General features: G+C 37.8%; 1 protein-coding gene across 1 annotated transcript; it reads right to left on the reverse strand.

The window, feature by feature from the left end:
* Positions 1–7,721: 7,721 nt before the first annotated feature.
* On the reverse strand, positions 7,722–17,043 carry LOC306828792 (phosphatidylinositol 3-kinase regulatory subunit gamma-like). The gene is made up of 12 exons (XM_079351451.1): positions 16,908–17,043; positions 14,093–14,857; positions 12,852–12,980; positions 12,431–12,536; positions 12,198–12,296; positions 11,182–11,362; positions 10,863–10,985; positions 10,543–10,685; positions 10,250–10,426; positions 9,291–9,362; positions 8,842–9,003; positions 7,722–8,693 (listed from the first exon to the last, which is right to left on the reverse strand). Exons 2-12 carry the CDS (start codon positions 14,379–14,381, stop codon positions 8,504–8,506), a joined length of 1,671 nt encoding a protein of 556 aa, XP_079207577.1. The 5' UTR covers positions 14,382–14,857; positions 16,908–17,043; the 3' UTR covers positions 7,722–8,503.
* Between the last annotated feature and the right edge of the window lie 3,946 nt (positions 17,044–20,989).

The raw sequence follows: 20,989 nt of genomic DNA on the forward strand, positions 1-20,989 counted from the left end.
TTGAAAATTACACCACTAAAATTAGTATAAACAGGTGCATGGGAGGCTAGAAGCACTACTTTACTACTGCTATGTATCCTACCACACCCTAACAGCAGATGATGCAGATTGAAAGCATAAGCAAACATTTAATTCTGTTACAAGAAAAAAAAAACATCCAGTTTCAAGTCCACTTTTTCAAATTAAGGCAAAACAGATGGGAAGAAGCATTACACAGTAAATAGTAAAAAACAATTGGGCACCCTTTGCAGTAAATTGAAGTAAATGGCCCCATGTTGGTGAATGTCTGACTAGAAGCTAACTATGTGGTAAACGAAATGATTTTACAAGGCAGTGTCCCTCAGATGACTACTAAATGACCAAAAACAAAGTTGGCCAGTAGGCTACCCAAAGGAATCCATCCCACTGTTAGAACATATTTTTTCGTAAATTAAACCTCAAAACATGTTGCCACACCACTGACTTTAAAAAAAAAAAAAAATCTGCCTATTTGATTCATGCACAAGATTACATCGATCCACTTGCCAAATAATTGTAGTGGAGGAGTACTTACAGTTTTTTCCCTGGTTTTCTTACAGTTGATGACAAGGTTTTAAGTTTAAAGGGATACTTCACCCATTTACATGAAGCTGTGTATCAATAGAAACATGGTAGTAGTGTTGAATGGTCATGAATCCAGCCCTCATTTTGCCCTGAGACGAGAAAAATGTGTTTTTCTTTGCTTGAAAGTTTTCTTCATGTGATGCTAAAAGCGTCATATTGCATCACATGAAGAAAACTTCCAGGCAAAGAAAAACATATTTTTGTATGGCAAAAATGGCTCAGGGCAAAATGAGAGTTGGATTCACGACCATTCAACACTACTACCATGTTTCTAATGATACACAGCTTCATGTAAATGGGTGAAGTATCCCTTTAACAGAAGAGATGATGAGTAACTACAACATTAAAAAAGCAGACTAGCCTCCAATAGGTCAGACGATCGACATTACATCTTGTGTGAGATTTTTTTCCAATCATTGAAGCATTGGCCAAAGGCAGAGAGCACTAACCTGACCTAACTGCAGGCTCAGACGGCAGTTGTGGCAAATAATTTGACAGACGAGAATAAAACCTGGTGTCAATAGATCAGAGTTCCAACACCAGCTGGAAGTGCTGCAGCTAAGCTGATTGGGTTTGACACAGGGTTGGATGAGGACATTTGTTTCGACACCAGGTTGGCTCATAAGGCTTTTATCAGTTATCAGTAAAATGTTTTGTAAGACTTGTTTCATCAACCACATTTCACTTGCACTGTCATTGCAGTTTGTAAATTCGAAATGTAAATTCACAGATATTTCACTCAAAATAATTACCAAAAGAAAGTTTTCATGACCAGAAAGATCAGTTTTTGAATGCAACTGCACACTGTCTTTCCAGTGACACTGTGCCAGTCTTTCTGGATAAACTTCTGTCCTCAATCCTAACAGAGCAGCAAAAAAGATTTTAATCTTTTTTTTTTTTTTTTTTTTTTAAAGTTTTGAAGGACTGTAGGAAATCTGTTTTTAGTTCTGGACCCATTCCAGCTTTTAATTCCAGACCTGTGCATTTTCACAGTGTCCTCGCCTTGTAAACCTGACCTCAGCATGCATGTGAATCACAAAACCTTCTTTTTATCTACACTTTTACCTCATTCTGGAATTGTGTCTCACTTTTTAAAAACTTGCTTCCAACTTGTTTGGTCGACAAATTTCTGTCTGCAAATATCCAGCCCGCTGTCCAGTCCTCTCTGCTGTGCATGATCATCAAAACAGCTCACACCCACCCATTTTTATTTCTGAATTTCTGTTGTCCTTCTGAGACCCTAGTTGTTGATTTCATGGACTCTAAGTGGAATCAGTCAACTCATCCCAGTCAACTGGAACCGAACCACTTGAAGTGCCACACTCCAGATTTCGTTTTGAACAGCAGTCTCATCCTTACCAACTTTAAGACAACAGATATCAGTGTGTCTGATCACAAACTCGTTTGATTCAGAGGTGTTTTATCCCAGCCTCTTTTTTATTAATAATACACCTGTCCGTAGCTGTTTTTTTAATTCCATGTCTGCTAGCAAGTTTTCTGAGCTTTCTATTTCTACCTCTTCATCTGCCTTTTATCCAAATTTGAACACGGAAGAGCTGCTCTCCTTTTTTAACCACACATGTTAGACTGACCTGGACTCTGTTACTCCCTACAAAGTCAAACAGACCTCGCCAGCCAGGGCCTAATGAATTGACATGAGTTAAAAAAAAAAAAAAAAGCAGAAATGGAAGAAGATTGACAGATTGACGCGAAAGTGCTCTGTCATGGTGATAACTGTGGCTGTATAGATACCAGATGTGTTCGGTTGGTCAGATCTGCTCGGGGTCCTTTGACTGTGTTTGTATGATACACATTGTGATTGGTTATCAGAGTCAGAGAGAGAGATAAATGTCTCCTTATGAAAGAGGATGAACTCAAACACACAGCGTACAAACTGCCTTAAATGTCGCGTGGTAAACTGTCCAACAGCCAATCACGATGATGTACATTTGTATAATGCTATATCACCATACAAAGATGCAGTCAATCATCATATTGTGTGACGTCACTAGCAGATGCAGGTCTGGTAACTACACCATGACAGTGGTTTATTTCAGCACCAGGGGCTTTACAGTGTCTGCTGCGCTGTGCGTTCACATCATGCTCTCTGTTCCGTGACGAGAATGTTTTTGTCTACCAATGATTGTCATGGGGTTGTTCTTAAGAAAAAAATTAAATGAGTATGGTTAGAGCTTAGATTAGATGTTCCTTATTTCACAGGTATCTTTTTGGTGCAGATTTAACAAATTGCATTATCCTAAATTAGCAATATCTCCTTTTAGTTTTTAAGGGGCGAGGTTACATTTAGTTAAAGTAGCAGTGTAATTGCTTTGTTGTTGTTTCTGTTTGAACATGAGGTGGCCTGAGGTGGCGATTGCGTCTGTCCTCTGGGCTTGGCTTGTTTATACCGCTGTAATTCATTTTAGCGGTTACTGCAACACCTTGTTTGAAATCCTTAGATTATAAAAGAAGACTCAGCGATTCTGTCAATGATCATCTCAAATTTATTTGGGATTTGAAAGTGCATATGTGAACAGTGATGTTGTGAAGTCAGGTTTTACAACAACAGAAATGTATGGTAACTATCCAATTTCCTTAAATATTACGCCTAAAAGAAACACAAGCTATTCCAAAAACAAAAGTCATTGCATAATCCATACAGCAAATAAACATTCACAATTACAGTATTTTCTCACAGCATTAGGCTAGAAGCAAAGGGCAGCTAAGCAGAACGACAGGTCCATACAGCAACAATGGTCAAACCAAAAGCCAACGTTACAAAAACGTAACTTGAAGTATAACAGGATTGTGATGCAGGGACGTGTTAGGTATTTTATCTGAAGAGCTCATAGTGAAACAAAACCTACTAAAAAATCTACTGTGGATAGTCCTCGAGTGAGAGGAGTTCAAACACTGAGAAAGTTGGTAATGACCTTCTGATTAGAGGAAACGGAACTATTAAATGTTTCTCTTTGACACATACCACTAGATGCAACTGTGTTTATGGCATGGAAGAAAGTTGATGGAGATATACTGTACAAGCTATGAAACTGCTGCTGGGTGAACATGAATAGTTACTTACCAGCTTCTCTCTTCTAATCTTATTTTAAGCTACAACAAACCTTTTTCCAACATTTCTAAACTTACTAGCTCCATATATCAAACCCACCTTTACCTTTAAATTCCTCGTACGTATAAGACCATCTCTTCTACTTAGCTATTTCTTACTTTGTTCCCAAATGTATCCATGTCTATACAGCAACTTATAACATTGTTTTTAAGCTACAGAACACTGCAATCATTAAATACTGAGTTAGAGCTTTTAACATATATTGCTAGACAAACCGCCCTATTTTTTTGTAGATAAATTGCATACACTGTCCTCCAGTAATGTAATCCAAGATTTTAAGTGCCCATCCATAAGTCTAGTCCTCACTTTACATTAAACACTGTAACCACTAACCCTCAATATATTATTATACCAGAACTTTATCTTTTCATAATTTAAACAGCTGTCATCAACTCTAATATCTCTCAATGTCAATCTCATCAGCCCAGGTAAATGAACTGCAATCACAAGAAAGTCAGTAAATTAGTCCTGCCTGAAAGCATCCCACTGTCTTTGTTTCTTGAAGCTAATTTAAGTATATCTTTCCTGCTTTCCATGCCATAAAGCCTTTGTATCTAGTGCAAAATATTATTATTATTATTATATGCAAGATATTTGACTGTGTCACTGAAGAAGGAGAAACCCTACGCTTGATGCCTCCTATCGTGGGTAAAGTTCACATTTTCAGTGTTTGAACTGTCAACAGGATAGCTAAATGGTTTATCAGGCCTCTGCCTGGGCTCCTTTTCTATAAATATGGGAGAAACTTTATTCTGCTTCTAGTTTGCGTTTGTTTTTTTAACACAACATTCTACAACTGTGTGAAATCCTGTTATTGCACAACAGCAAAGGTATCCTGGTCATTGTTACTTATTAGGTGGAGGATTATGAAGAACTACTTTACATGACCATGACACATCTTTTATGAGACATCAGTTACTCTCCTACAAAACAGTAGTAACACAAGTTGTGGTTGCAGTATCTATTTCGTTTTTGTTAGCACAATAATAAAACATTTAAGGTTACAGAAAGGAGGCAACAGAAAAACAAATTTTGCACATATATACCTTTACAAATATGTTTGACTTTACAAGAATATATTCTACTTGGTGGTCGGCTAATTGTAGTCAGACTTTTCTTTTTTTTAAATATATTTTTTGTGCTTTATCAGTGCAAAGACAACAATCTCATGAGTTACGTCTCCATAGTTAGCCCCATCCACATGTCCGACTGCTTCAGTAGCAGGTTGGATGTACATGGAGATGGTCATAGTATCTCCACCTCACATGAGATACTTCTGTGCAAATGGTATGCTTTAATTTTAAACCCCACCAAGCAATGGTGAAGTCTGTTTGTGCACAAGTTATGTACCTTTTCTAAGTTTCTGCTACAAAATTAACCGGGATAAGTATAGAAATATATTCTTTGTAATTCGAATTAATAAATACATGTATATTTCAGTTAAAGTTATGCTCTCAGTCTTTTCGGTACACAAAAACTGAACAAAAAAGTAACATAGAAGGGACAGAATACTATAATTAGGTTTTAGATGCTAGACCTACATGCCTTCATGAATTACAGTGATTAAGGTGCTTTCATACATACATCATAATATGACAAGTCACTCTTATGATTAAAAAACAATTTGTATCCTGTAAGATTATACGTCACTCATGTGAAAACCGTGGCTATGAGTCATGCCTCACCTTACCTGACATTATATTTGCTTTTAAAATAAACCACTGATGAACAATCCTTATCTCTACACGCTGAGTGTAATCCTTCTTGTCCACCAGTATGTTTACATAACCGCATTAACAGCTGATCAAAATGTGAGCCGCTCTGTTAACAGCCTGTGCAATGCTGCACCTCACACTTTAATACAGTGCGACATTATTTCATATTTTCCTGTGGTCAAAAGCACAATGGGCCACACCTAGCATTTTCAACAATAAAGAAGACCTCAGAGTATCGCTCCTCATGTATGACCAACAGGAGACTGTGATTAGGTGCATTAAAAGAAAAAAACCTGTAGTAGTTCTTGGCACCACTGATGGAGTAAAAGCAAAATAAGGGGTAAACCCTCACAGAATATGGTTGCTAACTATTATAAAGGATCAAGGGCTGTTAAACGATAAAATATAAATGCGATTAATTACACATTTTTAATGGTTAATCGCTATTTTTAATTGCATGTTTAAAATTAGATTATTTTTCATTTAAAATCAATATTGTTTTATATGTTGAATTTTTTACTGTCTTAGTGCCAATGTGTGGCCTTAGTGCATCACAAAGTACGTCACAAAGTACTCTGGTCAATGCCCCTGTTGCCACAGCAGGCGACCAAGACTTCATTGGACACAATTGTTCCACTTCCCTATATTGTCTGTCAAAACTTTTAACTCTTTGTACACAGAAGAGGCTTTTAGGGACACCCTTTGAACCAAACCAGTGACTAAATATGATATAGTTCTCCTATATGCCTGACAGTAAAGCAGCTTGGAGTTTTAATTCCATATCTTAAAACGATTATAGTTTAGCTTATAAAAATAGTTTGAATGATTCAGTTTAACCTGCAAGCATCTCCTTAAATCCACTCGCAAAGTTCACTAGTAAAAGGAGACCCGGATTACCCAGGAACATGAACAAGAATGTAAACACTTTTTTTTTCAGTGAGATATATTGATTATTTATAGATTTAATTTTCCATCAAAAATATTCTCAGGTTTCTTTTTGTTGCAGTGTACCAACATTAAACAAAAACGTAGTAATGTCACGTAACAATAATTTGATATTTTTCCAATTCCTCCAGTAACGCATGAAACTAGCAAACAAGTAAGCTAATGCAGCAGCCAGCTAACATGCTTCTGAACTTTGAGCAGTTTTGCCGATCATAAAACATAATCAATATTAAGGGCCATTGTGTGACATTCCCTATCAAAAGCTTCAGATTAAATTTGATCCCCCATTAGAGACATGTAGAGCTTCTCTTGCCAATTGTGATACAAATAGTAATGTGGTGTGTAAGGGGAATAATGTCCCTATTACACCCATGTTTACAGTGTGATTGAATTGTTCTCTAAGAGCAGTTAAAGAAGGAAACTCTGAGGGTACTCTAGACTAGCGTCCATGTGATAAAGTAGACGTATCAATTTGACACACCTGGTTCATCAGATCATCAAACATCTTACTCATGTTGTCGGACTACTGTCCTGCAAGTGACATAAAGTAAGTTTTGATGACTTAAAAAGGAACATTTCTTCATAATGATCCTACTCATTGCACTTCATACTTCAAATCTACATCAAGCTCAAGGCATACAACAGAGAAATGAAAACAGTTTTCTGACTCAACTCAGACTGATCTGATACCTAACATATATTTCAATAATTGTGCTTTTTAGGGGGTTGATTGTTTGGTCTTGGCCCGTAACTAATGTCATTTTCTTCACATTAATATCTAGTCATGTATCACTGTTGTGTAAAATATAACTTAAAGCAATACTTACATAACACAAGCTATACCATGATTGTCTATTTTATTATCCACAAAAATAATCTCCAAAAAATAATACTTATTCTGAAAAAATTTAGAGGTAGAGTCCAATAAATCCTATCTTGTCTCATCTGTCATGTCCTGAAGAAAGGTGCAGAATAAAGGCCTGAGGACTTTTGATGATGAAGAAGCAATTGTGAAAACTGCAAGATTGCACAATTGTAAGATAACATGCAATAAGAAAATAAATGTTCTTTCAAACTTTTAACCAATGACATCAATGCATGAATTTAGTTTTCAAGCCTTTGCACTCTCGTCTCTGTGCGTGGCGCATATTGGTTGTCTTCTTTTAGATAAAGTGCTTGTGAGTCACTGTCTCTATAGCTTTGACACTGACCATAATTTACATATCTAGTTTCCTAGAAGCACCTTTAGAACCACAACTGCACCAAATGAATGGATTATATGTATCATAAAGTGAAGGGGTTCAGTATTATTAAAGTTATATATAATATTAAAGCTTAAGGAATACAAAAAGTGTTGGAGCACTATGTAATTTTGGATGCACAGCATGATACAAAGCTTTAATTGGCATCGCTTCAAGTTGTATGACCAAATGTAAAGACCATAAGTTTGATCGTGTCTGAGACCTGATATTTCCATCTTAAATATGAATTAATCCTCGAGTTTAATTTTTGAAAGAAAACAACTCAAAATATGGGTTTTACTTTACCGCACATGGGATGCAACCTAACCGCTACACCGAATATCATTTTAAACCACTACGCTGTCAAGATTTTGTTACCTAGACACGAGCACTAGTGTTGACATTAAGTGTGTTACTTTCTCTGAACTGCTTGGGAATGTATTCAATGCTGAATTCTGTAAACGCCAAGAACTGTATCCAAATTGTGTGAACAAACTGTGCAAATCACAAGCAAAGTTTTCTTTTTTCTTAATTGGCTGACCAAGTTATGCCCGAAGTTTAAAATTGAGCTTTTTTTTTTTAACTTGGACCAAAACTGACTATTAATTTATCAGAACTAAAACAAATGTGAAACACTATTCAACTGATTTGTTTTGGGTCATCTTTTTTGTGGGGGGAGGGGACCATACCAGTAAAGGATTTGGATCAAATGCCCAATTATGAAACTGTTGATTAAAATGATTCGTTAGGTGACAACACATACCCGGTGCTCCATTAGAGCCTGGTAACAGTGTCCAGGTTGGTGCGTCCTCAGTGCTTGTACGGTGAAGCTTTCAGAAAGCGCCTATAGAGTGGCGTGCTGGTGTGTCTCAGCTGGACTGCTGGCTGAGAGCAGGCCAGGCCAGTTTTACATTCAGCTGCTGGTTGTGTTGGATAAGGGATGTGTGTCGATAGTGGAGGACCAACTCTCTCAACGAAGAGTAGTGGTTGTAGGGCTCAGCAAAGCCATATCCAGTTGAAGTCCTGTAGATCACACAGTGCTTCACTTCCCCATCCACACTGCATGGGAAGAAAGCCTGTCACTTTCTCTGCACAGCTATTATTTTCAACAAGACATCAATTAGTCAGTAAATAAACGAATTCAATGTAGGATGAAAGGGGCAAAATGATGACTATTTGAAAATGCAAACTATCCGACGCTACTCACACAACGGAGCAGGCGAAGCAACCTCTCTGAGTCTGGCTGTCTCTGATGAGAAAGGTCCCGTCTCTTTTCCCCTTCAGTAGTTCCTCTGCCTCTTTCCGTCTCATACCTCCAACATACCAGCTCTGCTCCTCCTGGTGGCTATCATCAGCCAGGGTGTACGGGCTAAGAGATGTTTTTATAGTAAAGAGTTAGACCAGATTTTTTTGTTAGTTAATATTGAAGTTATAAAACATCAGGCTGTTGTTATATTGGATTAATACTTCATTACCCTACTTCATCTGTAGTCAACGTACTTCATCAAAATGTTTTGTGTCAGTTTGTACATGCAACTTTCACAGACATAAAACACGACCTGTACACATGTGAGTAGCAAATAAGATTCCTGTATATTATCCTATATTAATCAGAATACTATAATCTGCGTTGACAAGGTAAATATGGACACTCACTCTTCTTCTTCATTCCTGAGACCAAGCCATTCATTGATCTGGCTCCGTTTTGTGCCTTGCTGTGTGAGCCATCTGAAACATAGAAATAACATATTAAAATAAACTGCAGTGTTTGTTAAACATATCCTGAAATTTAAGCTATATGTTCTTCTGTTTCATTGTGTTAATTAAAAGGATGGTGCTTGGGATATTTGTTTGTAAGATTGCAGAACTTCTCCTAAAACAGTTATAGGTGAATTATTGTTAGAATACTGCGATCACATGACTCTTTGCCAGAACACAAACATGTGATGAGAGAAGACTTCTACTAACTGTTACACCATTAAACTGCATGCAAGGCAAGACTGCCCTCTGTTGCTCACTCCAGTTTATCAAGAAAGGATGAAGAAAAAAAGCTAGGAGATGTGACAATATAGCAAAGTCAGGTTTAGTTGGCCGTGTTGTTTTGCCGAACTCAATTGTGTCAAGCAGCACTAGAGTTTTTTTAACTGTTGGAATTAAATTTGGCCCAAAAAAAGCTATTTTTGGTTAAAACACCCATCCCTTCTGTGTCCTGGGTGTCTCCACTAAACCCCAATTCTGCAGAGTTTAGGCATACACGATGTAGGAGAAAAATGTCTAGAGTGTCAATTCAAATGTTTTTCTCAGTTTTAAATTAGAATTTTACAAGTTTAGTGAAAACAATAAAAAAGCGCCCTTTAGCTCAAAGCTATTTTTGTCATCAGATCAGGCTTATAATTAAGCCCCATAATAAGTATAAGAAGATCAGCAGGTGTGGCAACATAAAACAGATTGTTTTACATTTGTCATGTAAAGATGAATTTCATGTAACTGTTGCTTTGCTAAACTTAGCTTAAGATATCAAAATGAAATCACATGACGTCAAAGAAAAGGAAACTTTTCTTCTTCCTGTCCTTCTGAGATCTAGCTCATGAAATAATCTGAGGGGTTGAGCTTACAGCAGGTACTGATCTCTGATCTTCCTGAGCTGCAAAAGGTCCGGCTTCAAGTTGTTCATCTTCCTGTCGACCTCCATGTGTGCTAGTGCTTTCATCCTCAGCTCCTCCTCTAACTTCTTCTTGCTGCAATGGATCTCCTCCACCCTTGACTGCAGATCATCAGAATTGTTTTGAATCCTTGTAGTAGTGAGAAGAGAACGGAAGAGAACTTTAGCAAACACACAGTCTGCTTGTTTGCTCTGAGTATTGGTATGCTGAATGACAAATAAAGGGGTTGGTATTAAGAATAATACTTGTCAGTCTCTGTATTGCCTTCCATTGTGAGGAACATGTCGACGTATTCTTTGCTATAGCGTTCTTGTGTTTCACACTCCTCCTCAAAGATCCGAATGATTTCACTGAAAGCCTCTATGGCTGTCCTGTTGCTCTGCAGTTCCTGCAGAAGGAGGAAATTATATATTATGACTTAAGGTCTTCAAGCCCATACAGTCAATGCTCGACTGTGGTAAAGCAATCAGAAGTCAAATATTTACTGAAAACGTTGGGCTTTGAACCAACAAAGCCACTGGTTAATGAGTGAAGTTAGGTTTCTCTGATGAGGATGCAGTAGTACCTGGGATGTTTGGTTGAACTTCTCATACAGATGGTCATATTCTTTGCTCTTCTCTTTGTATTGATCCTGAAGTATTCTCAGTTGCTCCCCAACTGCATCAATGTCAACTTCCATCACAACTTGCTGCGTCATAGACAAGAGTGGACATTTAGGACCATTTCCATGTGTTAAACTCTTCCTATTTCTGGCCAGTACCACATAAAGGCGATCGGATTTACAATTAAAAGTCAAGCAACGAAACCTCTGAAATAAATATAAATTGAAAGAATTACTCGTAATGTATAGTTAATTGAAATAGCTTGAAGCCTCATATACCCACCTGCTGGTATCTAGATAGGGGATAGAGAAGCTGTGTGTCCAGTTTACAGTTGTACTGGGCCAGAGACTTGTTCTGGTAATACTGAATCAGGTCTACCAAAGAAGGAAAAGCCAGTGGCTCAGAGAATCCATACTTTGTCCCATGATGGAAGATCTTTATCAGTCTGTTTGTTCCATCTTTTCTGCAAAAGGCAAAACACAACTGTTATTTAAAACTTTCTAAACTATCATTGAAATTACATGATAAAGAATCCCCAGTCCAAGATCTCTCCAAGGAGGTACAGTAGTAATAGAGGCCTTAAGGAGACAAGACTGGATCAGCTGAACCAGTGGGGGTCAATTTGATGTGTTTCTAGGTATTATGTCAAGCATCAGCATTCACACTGAGAGGCTACTTTGCTCTGATGACAAAAAAGGGGGCTACCCAGGCTTCAGGGAGGGAGCTTAAGTGTCATCTGTTGGGAACTATTTCACACTTGCTCCGCCAACAAGTTCTTTGGCTACTTGCAATTTCTGGAAGCCAATGATTCTAGGGATAGTGGTAGCACAGTAAAGTACAACACAAACAAGACTCAAATGATATTTTTCATACTGGTATCAGATATTTTATTGTGATAGCTGATGCCTTTAGAGCGTGTATAGGAATCTAATAAATTGGGTTGATTGTTTAAATGTATATCAAACGTTTTTACATCATAAAAATCATAAAAACAATTTGTTTTTGTCTTCCATAGTTGTGACTTTGTGTTTTAAAGGAATGTCCAGTTCAACCAACCAACAAAACAATATTGTGGTTACTGTTAACCACATATAGCACAATGAGCAATGTGTTAACCTGCACCAGCACATTGAAACAATCTGATTTCAATGCTAAAAAGGGCTTGGGGTAACAGCAGTGATTGAAGTTGAACTAGATTCTTGCAAGTAAAAGACTTCTCCAGGACTTTATACTGCCCTTAAACAGTTTTACTCGACCCAACGTCCCACATATAACTTGAAAGTCTTAAAGACAGTTACCTTAGTGTAAGAGTGTATTCCCCCTTAACCTTGCTGGAGGCATCTCGAACCAGGAATGTCCCATCAGGAGTGTTTCTCATAATCTCGTTTACTTCCTCTCTGGACAACCATAGAGCACACAGTGTAAGTATTACATGTACAAGTTTCAGATGAACTATACCGGATTCAAAAGTTGTTTTTCATCAGCAAGCGTACAAAGAATAATTTGCAATAATTGTGAAAATATTCCATACCTCGAGATATTTCCCCAGTACCACTCTGCCTCTGAGAGATAGTTGTCGTCAGAGCGTGAACCACATGCTGCCATGGCTTTGGTTGTTTTGTTGTCGGATTGAAGGTCTGACCACAAAGGAATAAACAAATGTCAGTTACATAAACAGAATTTAAGAATATTTAGTCTTAGTATGTAGGAGTCTCTTCTCTTTGAAATCCTCTCATAATTTTTCCATTCATTATTTAACAATCTTCATGTCACTGATTAGGCTCAAAGTACAATTTGAGAGGCAGGAAATAAAGTAGAAATATGCAAAACTATTTTACATGTCGCTATATTTTAGGACAGAAGTCAATGAAATAGACATTAATGACACTCATGACCAAGCAGACCAGAATTATAAACTTGTCTGCTAAATGAGCTTTTGAACAAAGACAGACCTCCTTCCTTGGCGATGTTAGATCTTGGGACAGGAAACACATCATGATCAACAGGGGAGGAAAGGTCCTGCAGAATTGCTGTCATGGAACAAGACTGAGCCCCGCTGTCGTTTTGACCCATCTTCGGTTCTGCAATAACAACCGCACAGCACCCGAGTGTTACTTCTGATGTCGGATGAAGCCAACCAGTTTGTGGCTATCTGCACTTTGTGGCTGCTCAGCACACACTGCTGGCCCAATGACAAAGGCTCCAGAGGGAGAAGTCGTTGTGTTGCTTAGTCTTGCACCATGTGGGAGACTCTGTCCAGACTAGTCTGCTGACAGGTGACACTGTCTGACTGCCTAAAATACCAGAACTGGCACTCCTCGACGATCAGGCACACTCACCCAGACTCTGTGCTGCTCAGTGCTCGACCTCGCCTTGCCTTGCCTCTTCTCACCATGCCTCATCTTGCCTAACAAACAACAGCTGTCTGCAGAGAGATGCCATGTTGGCCTAAAGGGAGCTTGAGCTGATGTGCCACTGTGTCTGTTTTTGTTTATTGGCTCTGTGTTAATGTGGCACTAGCGGAGCTGGGAAGGTGAGAACCTGTCCGTCAGGCATTTCCTAAAAGCCTTACATCTATGTGTGAATTGATTGTGTTTACCAGGCTGTGGCTATACGCAAACATGAGCTTTGTGTGTGTGGTGAGAGGCATGCTGTTAGCAGTTGATGTAAATCATCCCTTCAGCACTTGTGATGGCATGCCTGCAGATACATTTAATCACTGCTGCAAAAGGAGCTGCATGCTTAAGGAATCTTGTGTATGTCATTGTAAACTGAGAAAGGGAGTAAACTCATTAACCCATCCTACAGACAGTGAATCTCTGTCAAAACTTGTCTGCTATAAATAAACAAAACAATTTGAGTTTGTGAAATTATTTTTCAAAAGAGCTAAAACAAAGTCAAAAGAATTTTTGTATAATCTGTCAAGGAGTTACGAAGCAAACATTTCAGACATACTTTGCTTAGGGTCTCTGAAGAAAAGCAAGACTTGACATTTGCCACAGTACTTTGGTTGTAGAATGTAGGTAACAAACTGATGTTTGAAGTGAAAGGATAAAAAGTTTAATTTCTTATGTATTTAATTTGATTATTTTCTAATATTTGAAACTACAATGATTTTATCTTTTGTGGTCACAACAATTATTCTTATCACATTTATAGTAGAATAAATTCTTCACAGTAACTCATATCATACCTTGAACTTGCTGAACTGCTGATGAAGCTTCAAGCCCATTTTCCACTGATACTTCTTTCTTTAATTTTGATTGGTGAAGTGGTAATGACATCGTAACAGGACATACAGAGTGGGGCTCAGGATTATCCACCATATGGTTGGCGACCTCTTTGATGACGACATCATCATCCCTGAGATGGAGGGATGCTAGTGATGATGTTGGCAAATCAGCTGGCTGAAACTTGGGTTCCTCAGCGCGGTCGATGCTATCGTACTCTCTGAGCTGGAAACCCTCCTCTGCCATTTTCATAACTCGCACTGAAAAGTCCCGGTAGGTTTTATTGAGGTGAAGCAGCAGGATGGTAGGTGCCAGGGTGCTGTTGATCACATACTATCAGCTCACAGTCGCACTCATGGCTGAAGACAGAGAGGGTGATTGTGCAGAGTTCAAGGTTGTCCTGTATTGTGGAGATAAAGTGCGTTCCTCAACCTGAACCCCTGGGTTACCCTCATCACAGAGCAAAGTGATGACATTGCCAGCAGATTCTGTGGTTTCACTTTGATACACAGTGGTACTTTCCTATACTCTTTTGATGTTCAGCTTCAAAGTCATTTGCCCAAAGGGATTCATACCTGAGCTATCCTGAACAACCATATGTGGTTACAGCAACGCTGAGGACCTGCTTCACAAAAACCTTAGCAATAGTCATTGAGCTGTAAACCTGCTGTAGAGTGACAGATTGAAGCATGTTGCTGTATTTTCTCCATCATCTTATATTAGAAATCCTAGGACAAAAAAGATATAGAGTGCACAAATTAGTTTTGTACAATTGGACTTGGAAAAACGTATGCAATGACAGTGTGTGACCTCATAGTTTTGTTACAATCTGGACTCCTCACAACTGTATATATTTAGCTGTTTTTAGTATTTCAACACTGCCGTGTTATCCTTCTGTGTTTCAGGCTTTCTGCCTGTTGTGGCAGTTACTGTCCTATTTTTTTTAACTTAAATATTCAACACTAAAATTATCTAATGTATCTGTTTAAATGAGCTTTAGAATTTAAAAAAAATGTGCTACCATTTTTAATGTCAGGTTTTTTCGTAGCATTTATATTAAATGTCCATTAACAAGTCTAGTAAAACGTATTATTATATAATAAATAAATACACATATTTAAACAAAATCTAAAGAAAACCAACCAGAACCACATTAGGTGATGTCGTTTTGGTTTTATTTTATTCATAAATAATTGAGAGGTTTGAGAATATTGCAGAGGTTTGTTATATAAAGCACAATCCAGGCTGTGTGAAAATTATTTTTAAAATATAATATACTATTTTTTTGGTACAACTATTGGGGAATTCTAAATGGCAAATAAAATCTAATGATCAGAAGAACAACAATTAAAATCATGTGTTTAGGGAAAGGTGGATCTGCTCTAACAAATTAACTGGTAACATGTTTTAGCAGGAGATGAGTCAAAATAAGAATCAGCTTTGATTGACATATCATTTTGTTACAATCAAATCAAGATCTTGTAAAAATGTATATAAATAAGTATAGATTATTAATTATGATATTTCCTGGATTTCATCGGAATTTCCTTTCTGGTAGGTCCCGGTATATTTTTTTCGCATTAACTGCAAAGTGTCATTGTAAAACCACAAACATGACAAAGGCGGTTTAAATCTTTTACTCAGTATTTATCACTGCTTTATTACCCTTCTGAACGTCATACAATTTATGATTTTTCTTTTTAATCTTATCGGAACAGAACGCTGCTATATGGTCTACCTGCCGTACATGACGACACAAATCACTTCATTTAAATCAAAATGCGTTGAATTTATGATTGGTTGTCTTTCTGTAAGAAAGTTTGTCAGATATTTATTTATATAAAATGTTAGTTTATTTAACATTATGCAACTTATGACTTTAAACAACTTCTCTTTTTTATTTTATGTTTAAAAAAAAGAAGAGACAATTAACAACTACAGCGTACTTATTGTTGTTGACAGATAATGTCAACTTTGGTGTGTTTTTATAAAACATTAAAGTGTTTGAATTTTCGGTGAATTAACTGAGTGACGAAAAATTGCAGATCACCAATGAAAATGGCGGCACCATCAAATAATCCGAATGGTGCGCAGCAAGAAAGCCTTTACAGCTGTATATTTAATTGTGTCCAGTTAGGATGGATATTTTGCAACATTTTTGAAGAAGTTCTGGGGTCTTTATCAGATAAGTCAAATTTTTCTTGTGTAGAAACTTCCAGTACACTTAATAATCTGGGACAAACAAATTAGTCATTTTTTCCTCTTTTATGTTTTTGTTAGTGTTTAGTAATAATGACAAAAACAAAGTAAATGGGGTTTGCTTGGTTCATGCAGTATCATTGGATTGGTGGACCCATGAAGGACAACGTTGATGAGAAGCAATTGGGAATTTCCAAAGTCCCATTGCGTAACTTGTAAGCAGCGCTTTACTTTAACAGAATGTCAGGCAATTGGAATCATTATCAAGAGAATAGTCAATCTACCATCCAAATAATGAATATTTGTGATGGAGACTGTCATCTGGAATGTTTTGGTTTCGTTTTGTTTTTTGTTAAAAATGTAGTTGTAGACCGTTATTGAACGGGACAACTGGTGTACGCCATATTTTCCCATCGCCTGTGAGCTCTCCGTCGTCCCAATCCCAGGCTTGGAATGACGATCGATGTGAAGACTAAAAATGCATGGAACTTTCTCAAAATACACTTCTGGTTTAGATAAGAGCCTGTAAAAAATACACATCATCAGCAAACTCTGCAGGACGGGACAGTAAGCACCTACCTGGGCCAAGACAGAGGAGACCGGGCAGCAAGGGAAACCAACATTTCACCGACATCCATGAAGCGGCAAAGAGACGTGGACGGACGCACACGTGGCTCAGATCAAACCAACCACGGGCCTCGGTCCTCACGCCATCCTATGTCCCTCCACCCCCACCCCCCCCACGCCTCCTATCCCGTACTACCTCTCCTCTCGAGTCCTCCATCTTTTAAAGATCCACTCCATTTGGTTCTTGTACGTCCCCTCAAGAGTGCCCCGTTTTCCCACGATGCCAGTTCTCTGGATATTTCCTCTTCTCTTCATCAATACACTTCAAGTCCTCATGAAAACCTCGCTTTTTCAAAGACATTTCCCTCTCTCTATTTACTTTTGCATGCAATGCACTCCAATGCAATAAAATATTTCACCAAACTGCGGGGTGCAGAATGAAAAAAGTAGTTAAAAGATGTTTATATATAGAATGAAAAAATCTATTTTAAAAAATGGAGGTTGTAGAGATTATGCATTTAAAGGAAATGCAAAAGTAGAAGAGCAGAAGCGCTCTTCACATCGTAACTCTTTTTCACAGTTTGAGAGCACAGTGGGGGGACAGAAGCATGAGAATGAGTCGGTGGGAAAAAAACCCCTCCTATATAAATAAATAAGGGAAGGATGCCACTGTTGCTATACAGAGAGAGGGGCTTAGCACTCTCCTGAAATCTTATTGGTCGGCTTGTTGCCATGTGCTTTGGAGTCAGCAGAGATGCTGCTAACAAATCAAGGATACGTTCTAATATTAGACTGTATGTATCTAGGCAGCAGGAGCCCCTGACCTCTCAACTCTGCCAGCGTTACGTTCCACTTCACAGATCAGCATAATGAAAGATGTGGTGTGGAAGTAACTGGTTAAAAAAATGGGACGGCATTGTAGACAAAACAGCAGACACAGCCCCCGCCAACCCAATACATAATATTCCAGCCGCACATTTGCAAGACAGACGGGTCTTCTGATGGGGTTTCTGACATGATATACGTATTCATGTGGTGATGATGCTAGAGTTTCCTTCTGTAGACAGTTAAAGCATACAGTTTCTAACTAGTATTTTGTATAATTTTAAAATCATATCTTGACCAATATTATAGTAAAAGGTTCATCTGTAATGAACTAGGTCAAAGCATTAAAAATTCAACAAAAATGTGCCTGGTTAGCAAAAAAAGAAAACATGCTGTTTGTCTCGGCTGTTTGCTATTTTACCCAATACCCTCACTCTTTCTGATATTTTATTTGTAGGATTATTTTTTATATTATAGCCAACTCTTTTAATTATCAGATCTCATATGTATTACACATCTTTTTATATTGAGGCCTAAATTACATTTAGATATTAGCTTAAGAACCATTTTTCTGAGACACAGTTATGCACTGAGTGGAAAAAATGTGAGAGTTGCATGTTAAAAGAAAGCAGCAACCTCTGGTGTTGAGAAATGGAGCCAATGTGAAAGTGCAAAATCCTCCAGTTCAACTGGGCTCTGTTTGAGGCTGAAGAGCCCCAGAAGTCACTTACACACGTGCCCCATTCAAAATATGCAGTATTTTTACAGCGGTCTGGTTCAATGAAATCGACATTAGTCTGATTAGTTATTGTCCTCATGGGCATATGCAAGCGTAATTTTTTTTTGTAACCCATCTGTTTTCATTTTATGAGCGATACGTGTGGTGCATAGTTAGGCAGGTGATAGACCTGATTGACGGGCAGGCAAGATTTAGCAGTTTGTCAGGAGACATAACACCTGAGCTCCAGCTCTTAACCTGTCGTTAGAGTCTCATTGTCATTCACTCTAACCTGAAAATTAGAGTGAGACAGGATTTCCAGCATGGCAGCTGCCGCCCATGACACTCCAAAGCCCCCTGCAGTAACAGATGAATGACGTCACTTAGAATTTGTCAATTAATATTATTTACAATCTATGGTTAGTAGAACTATTCTCGTCATCATGATGTCAAGGAAGTCCTTCTCAACCTTGTGACCATCATGGATCCACCCCGGGGTATGTATTGGAAACTATGCCATACTTTTATGAATCATGATGGGGGTTTCTGTTTCTGTGTTAAGTTAACTAGGAGAACATTGTGAAACAGACTGTTGATCATCTTAGATTTATTTAGCCATGGTCAAACAACATAATATTCATCACAGACAATTGCTCAAACATGCTGGACCCAAACCTTGCAGACACTGGCAAAGTATTCTTCCAAACAGTGTTCCTTATATTTTGTGAGAGAGATAGCTCACAGTCTTTACTATGTCTGTACTTCTCTATAAGGCATGAATGAAGAGGACAGTTGACTCCAAACCAATCAATCAAGTACATTCCTTGATTTCTGTAAGGCGGATGTGAGTCGCTTTGGTAACAGCATCATTGACGCCTAAAGACACCTATGCAGTCCCTTGGAAGACCAAGTGTTAAGAAGACAAGAAGTAGTCACACTAAAAAGGTATCTAATCACCGAAGAAATCCATTTCACATTCCCTTCCGTCAAATGCCATGCAGCAGCGTTTAAATAATCCTGTAATCTTCAGTTGAAAGACCAATGGGTCTTGTGCCTGTTAAATGAGACACCATTTAGACAGACTATAGACAGACGATTATAGTCATGAGTGTGGAACAACCAAAACCCACGTGCAACTGCAAGTATCATACATTTATCTACATAGGAGAGTGCAACTAAGTGGAATGAAACGTATCAGATGAATAAAATGTACAGTAGGTCAGTCTCAGTCACAGAAATGAACAGTTCAAAGATAAAATAGAAACTTCATTGGAATATAAAGTTAAAACATACAAGCCTAAGTTTAAAATAAGTTATGCAAAATCGGAGCTACAGCAGTACATTTCCCTGGCATAAATGAAAAATGTACCAGACATATTTCTGTAAAATATGTGTCTAGTTGGAGAGAGTTGAACATAACCTAACAAACATGTACTTGAGAGTGTTAGCGGTTAGCATTGTGAAAAGTGATCATTATTTTATAGAGAAACATTTTCTGTGGATCAAATAAACGGTGTCTATGCAGAGACCTTCCAACCTGTAGAATATTTTTTTTAATAATTGCTTGATTGTGTTTTTCGTAACGGATCAGAAGATGTCTGGGATAACCAATGCTGGTACGGTCCCAGGGGACTTAACAAGTGTAGATGGCTAAAAAATGTTTTGACTTCTTGTAGGAATTAAGGCAGAGACCAATGGTTCATGATTGGGAAAAATTTGATAAATCTCAAGTTTCGGATTACATAATTTACATATTAAGCAATACTACAGTTCTGTTGGGCAGTGGGCCCATCAGGCACAAACACATCTGTAATGACCTACACAAACACAACAATGGACATCATGTTCCTCACACCTTCACCTAGATATGCACGTGTACCAGAACATTAAAATATCAAGACTTTATGCAGCAAAAAGAAAATAATCAGCCTTGGACTTAAAAGTCTTGTCTCCCTACCTACGGCATTATAGTGTTATGGAGGTCATATTGATTGATGGATAGACTCAGCTTTGGTACTTGCCCACTATTTATAATTTAATTGAACAGAAGCTAAACTTCCCTGCTGACTGTCTTGTGCTTCAAAGGAATAATGGTATCTCCCCATATTTTGTTAAACATCAACCCTCCCTCAACAGCTCCATTAACAAATATACTGATCTGATTGAATTGAATGGTCACTTTGGTATTAGGATTTCTATAAACTCACTCTTAAATCATTTTTATTATTGAGTTATTAATTAAAAGGTTTCAAGAAATGTCTGACTAAAGCTTCCAGGGAGTTGAATATTGAAATAATGCAAAAAAGGGACAATTGGTTAACATTACAAAAGGACATTGTCCAGTAGCTCTGAGCTAACTCTGGTGCAATACATCAAATGGCAACATTTATGTTTAATATTGTACATGCTCCCTTTACAAATCAAAGTTAAAGTATACAATAAAGTATTTCATATCAAAACTTAAAATTGTCACAAAGTGCTTTACAGAATATCAACATCCCAACAGATAAGACTTTAAAAGTGATTTCAAAAAGGTACTGATGTATCTAGT

The sequence above is a fragment of the Symphodus melops genome (assembly GCF_947650265.1).
Source record: "Symphodus melops genome assembly, chromosome: 8".
NCBI classification, from domain to species: domain Eukaryota; kingdom Metazoa; phylum Chordata; class Actinopteri; order Labriformes; family Labridae; genus Symphodus; species Symphodus melops.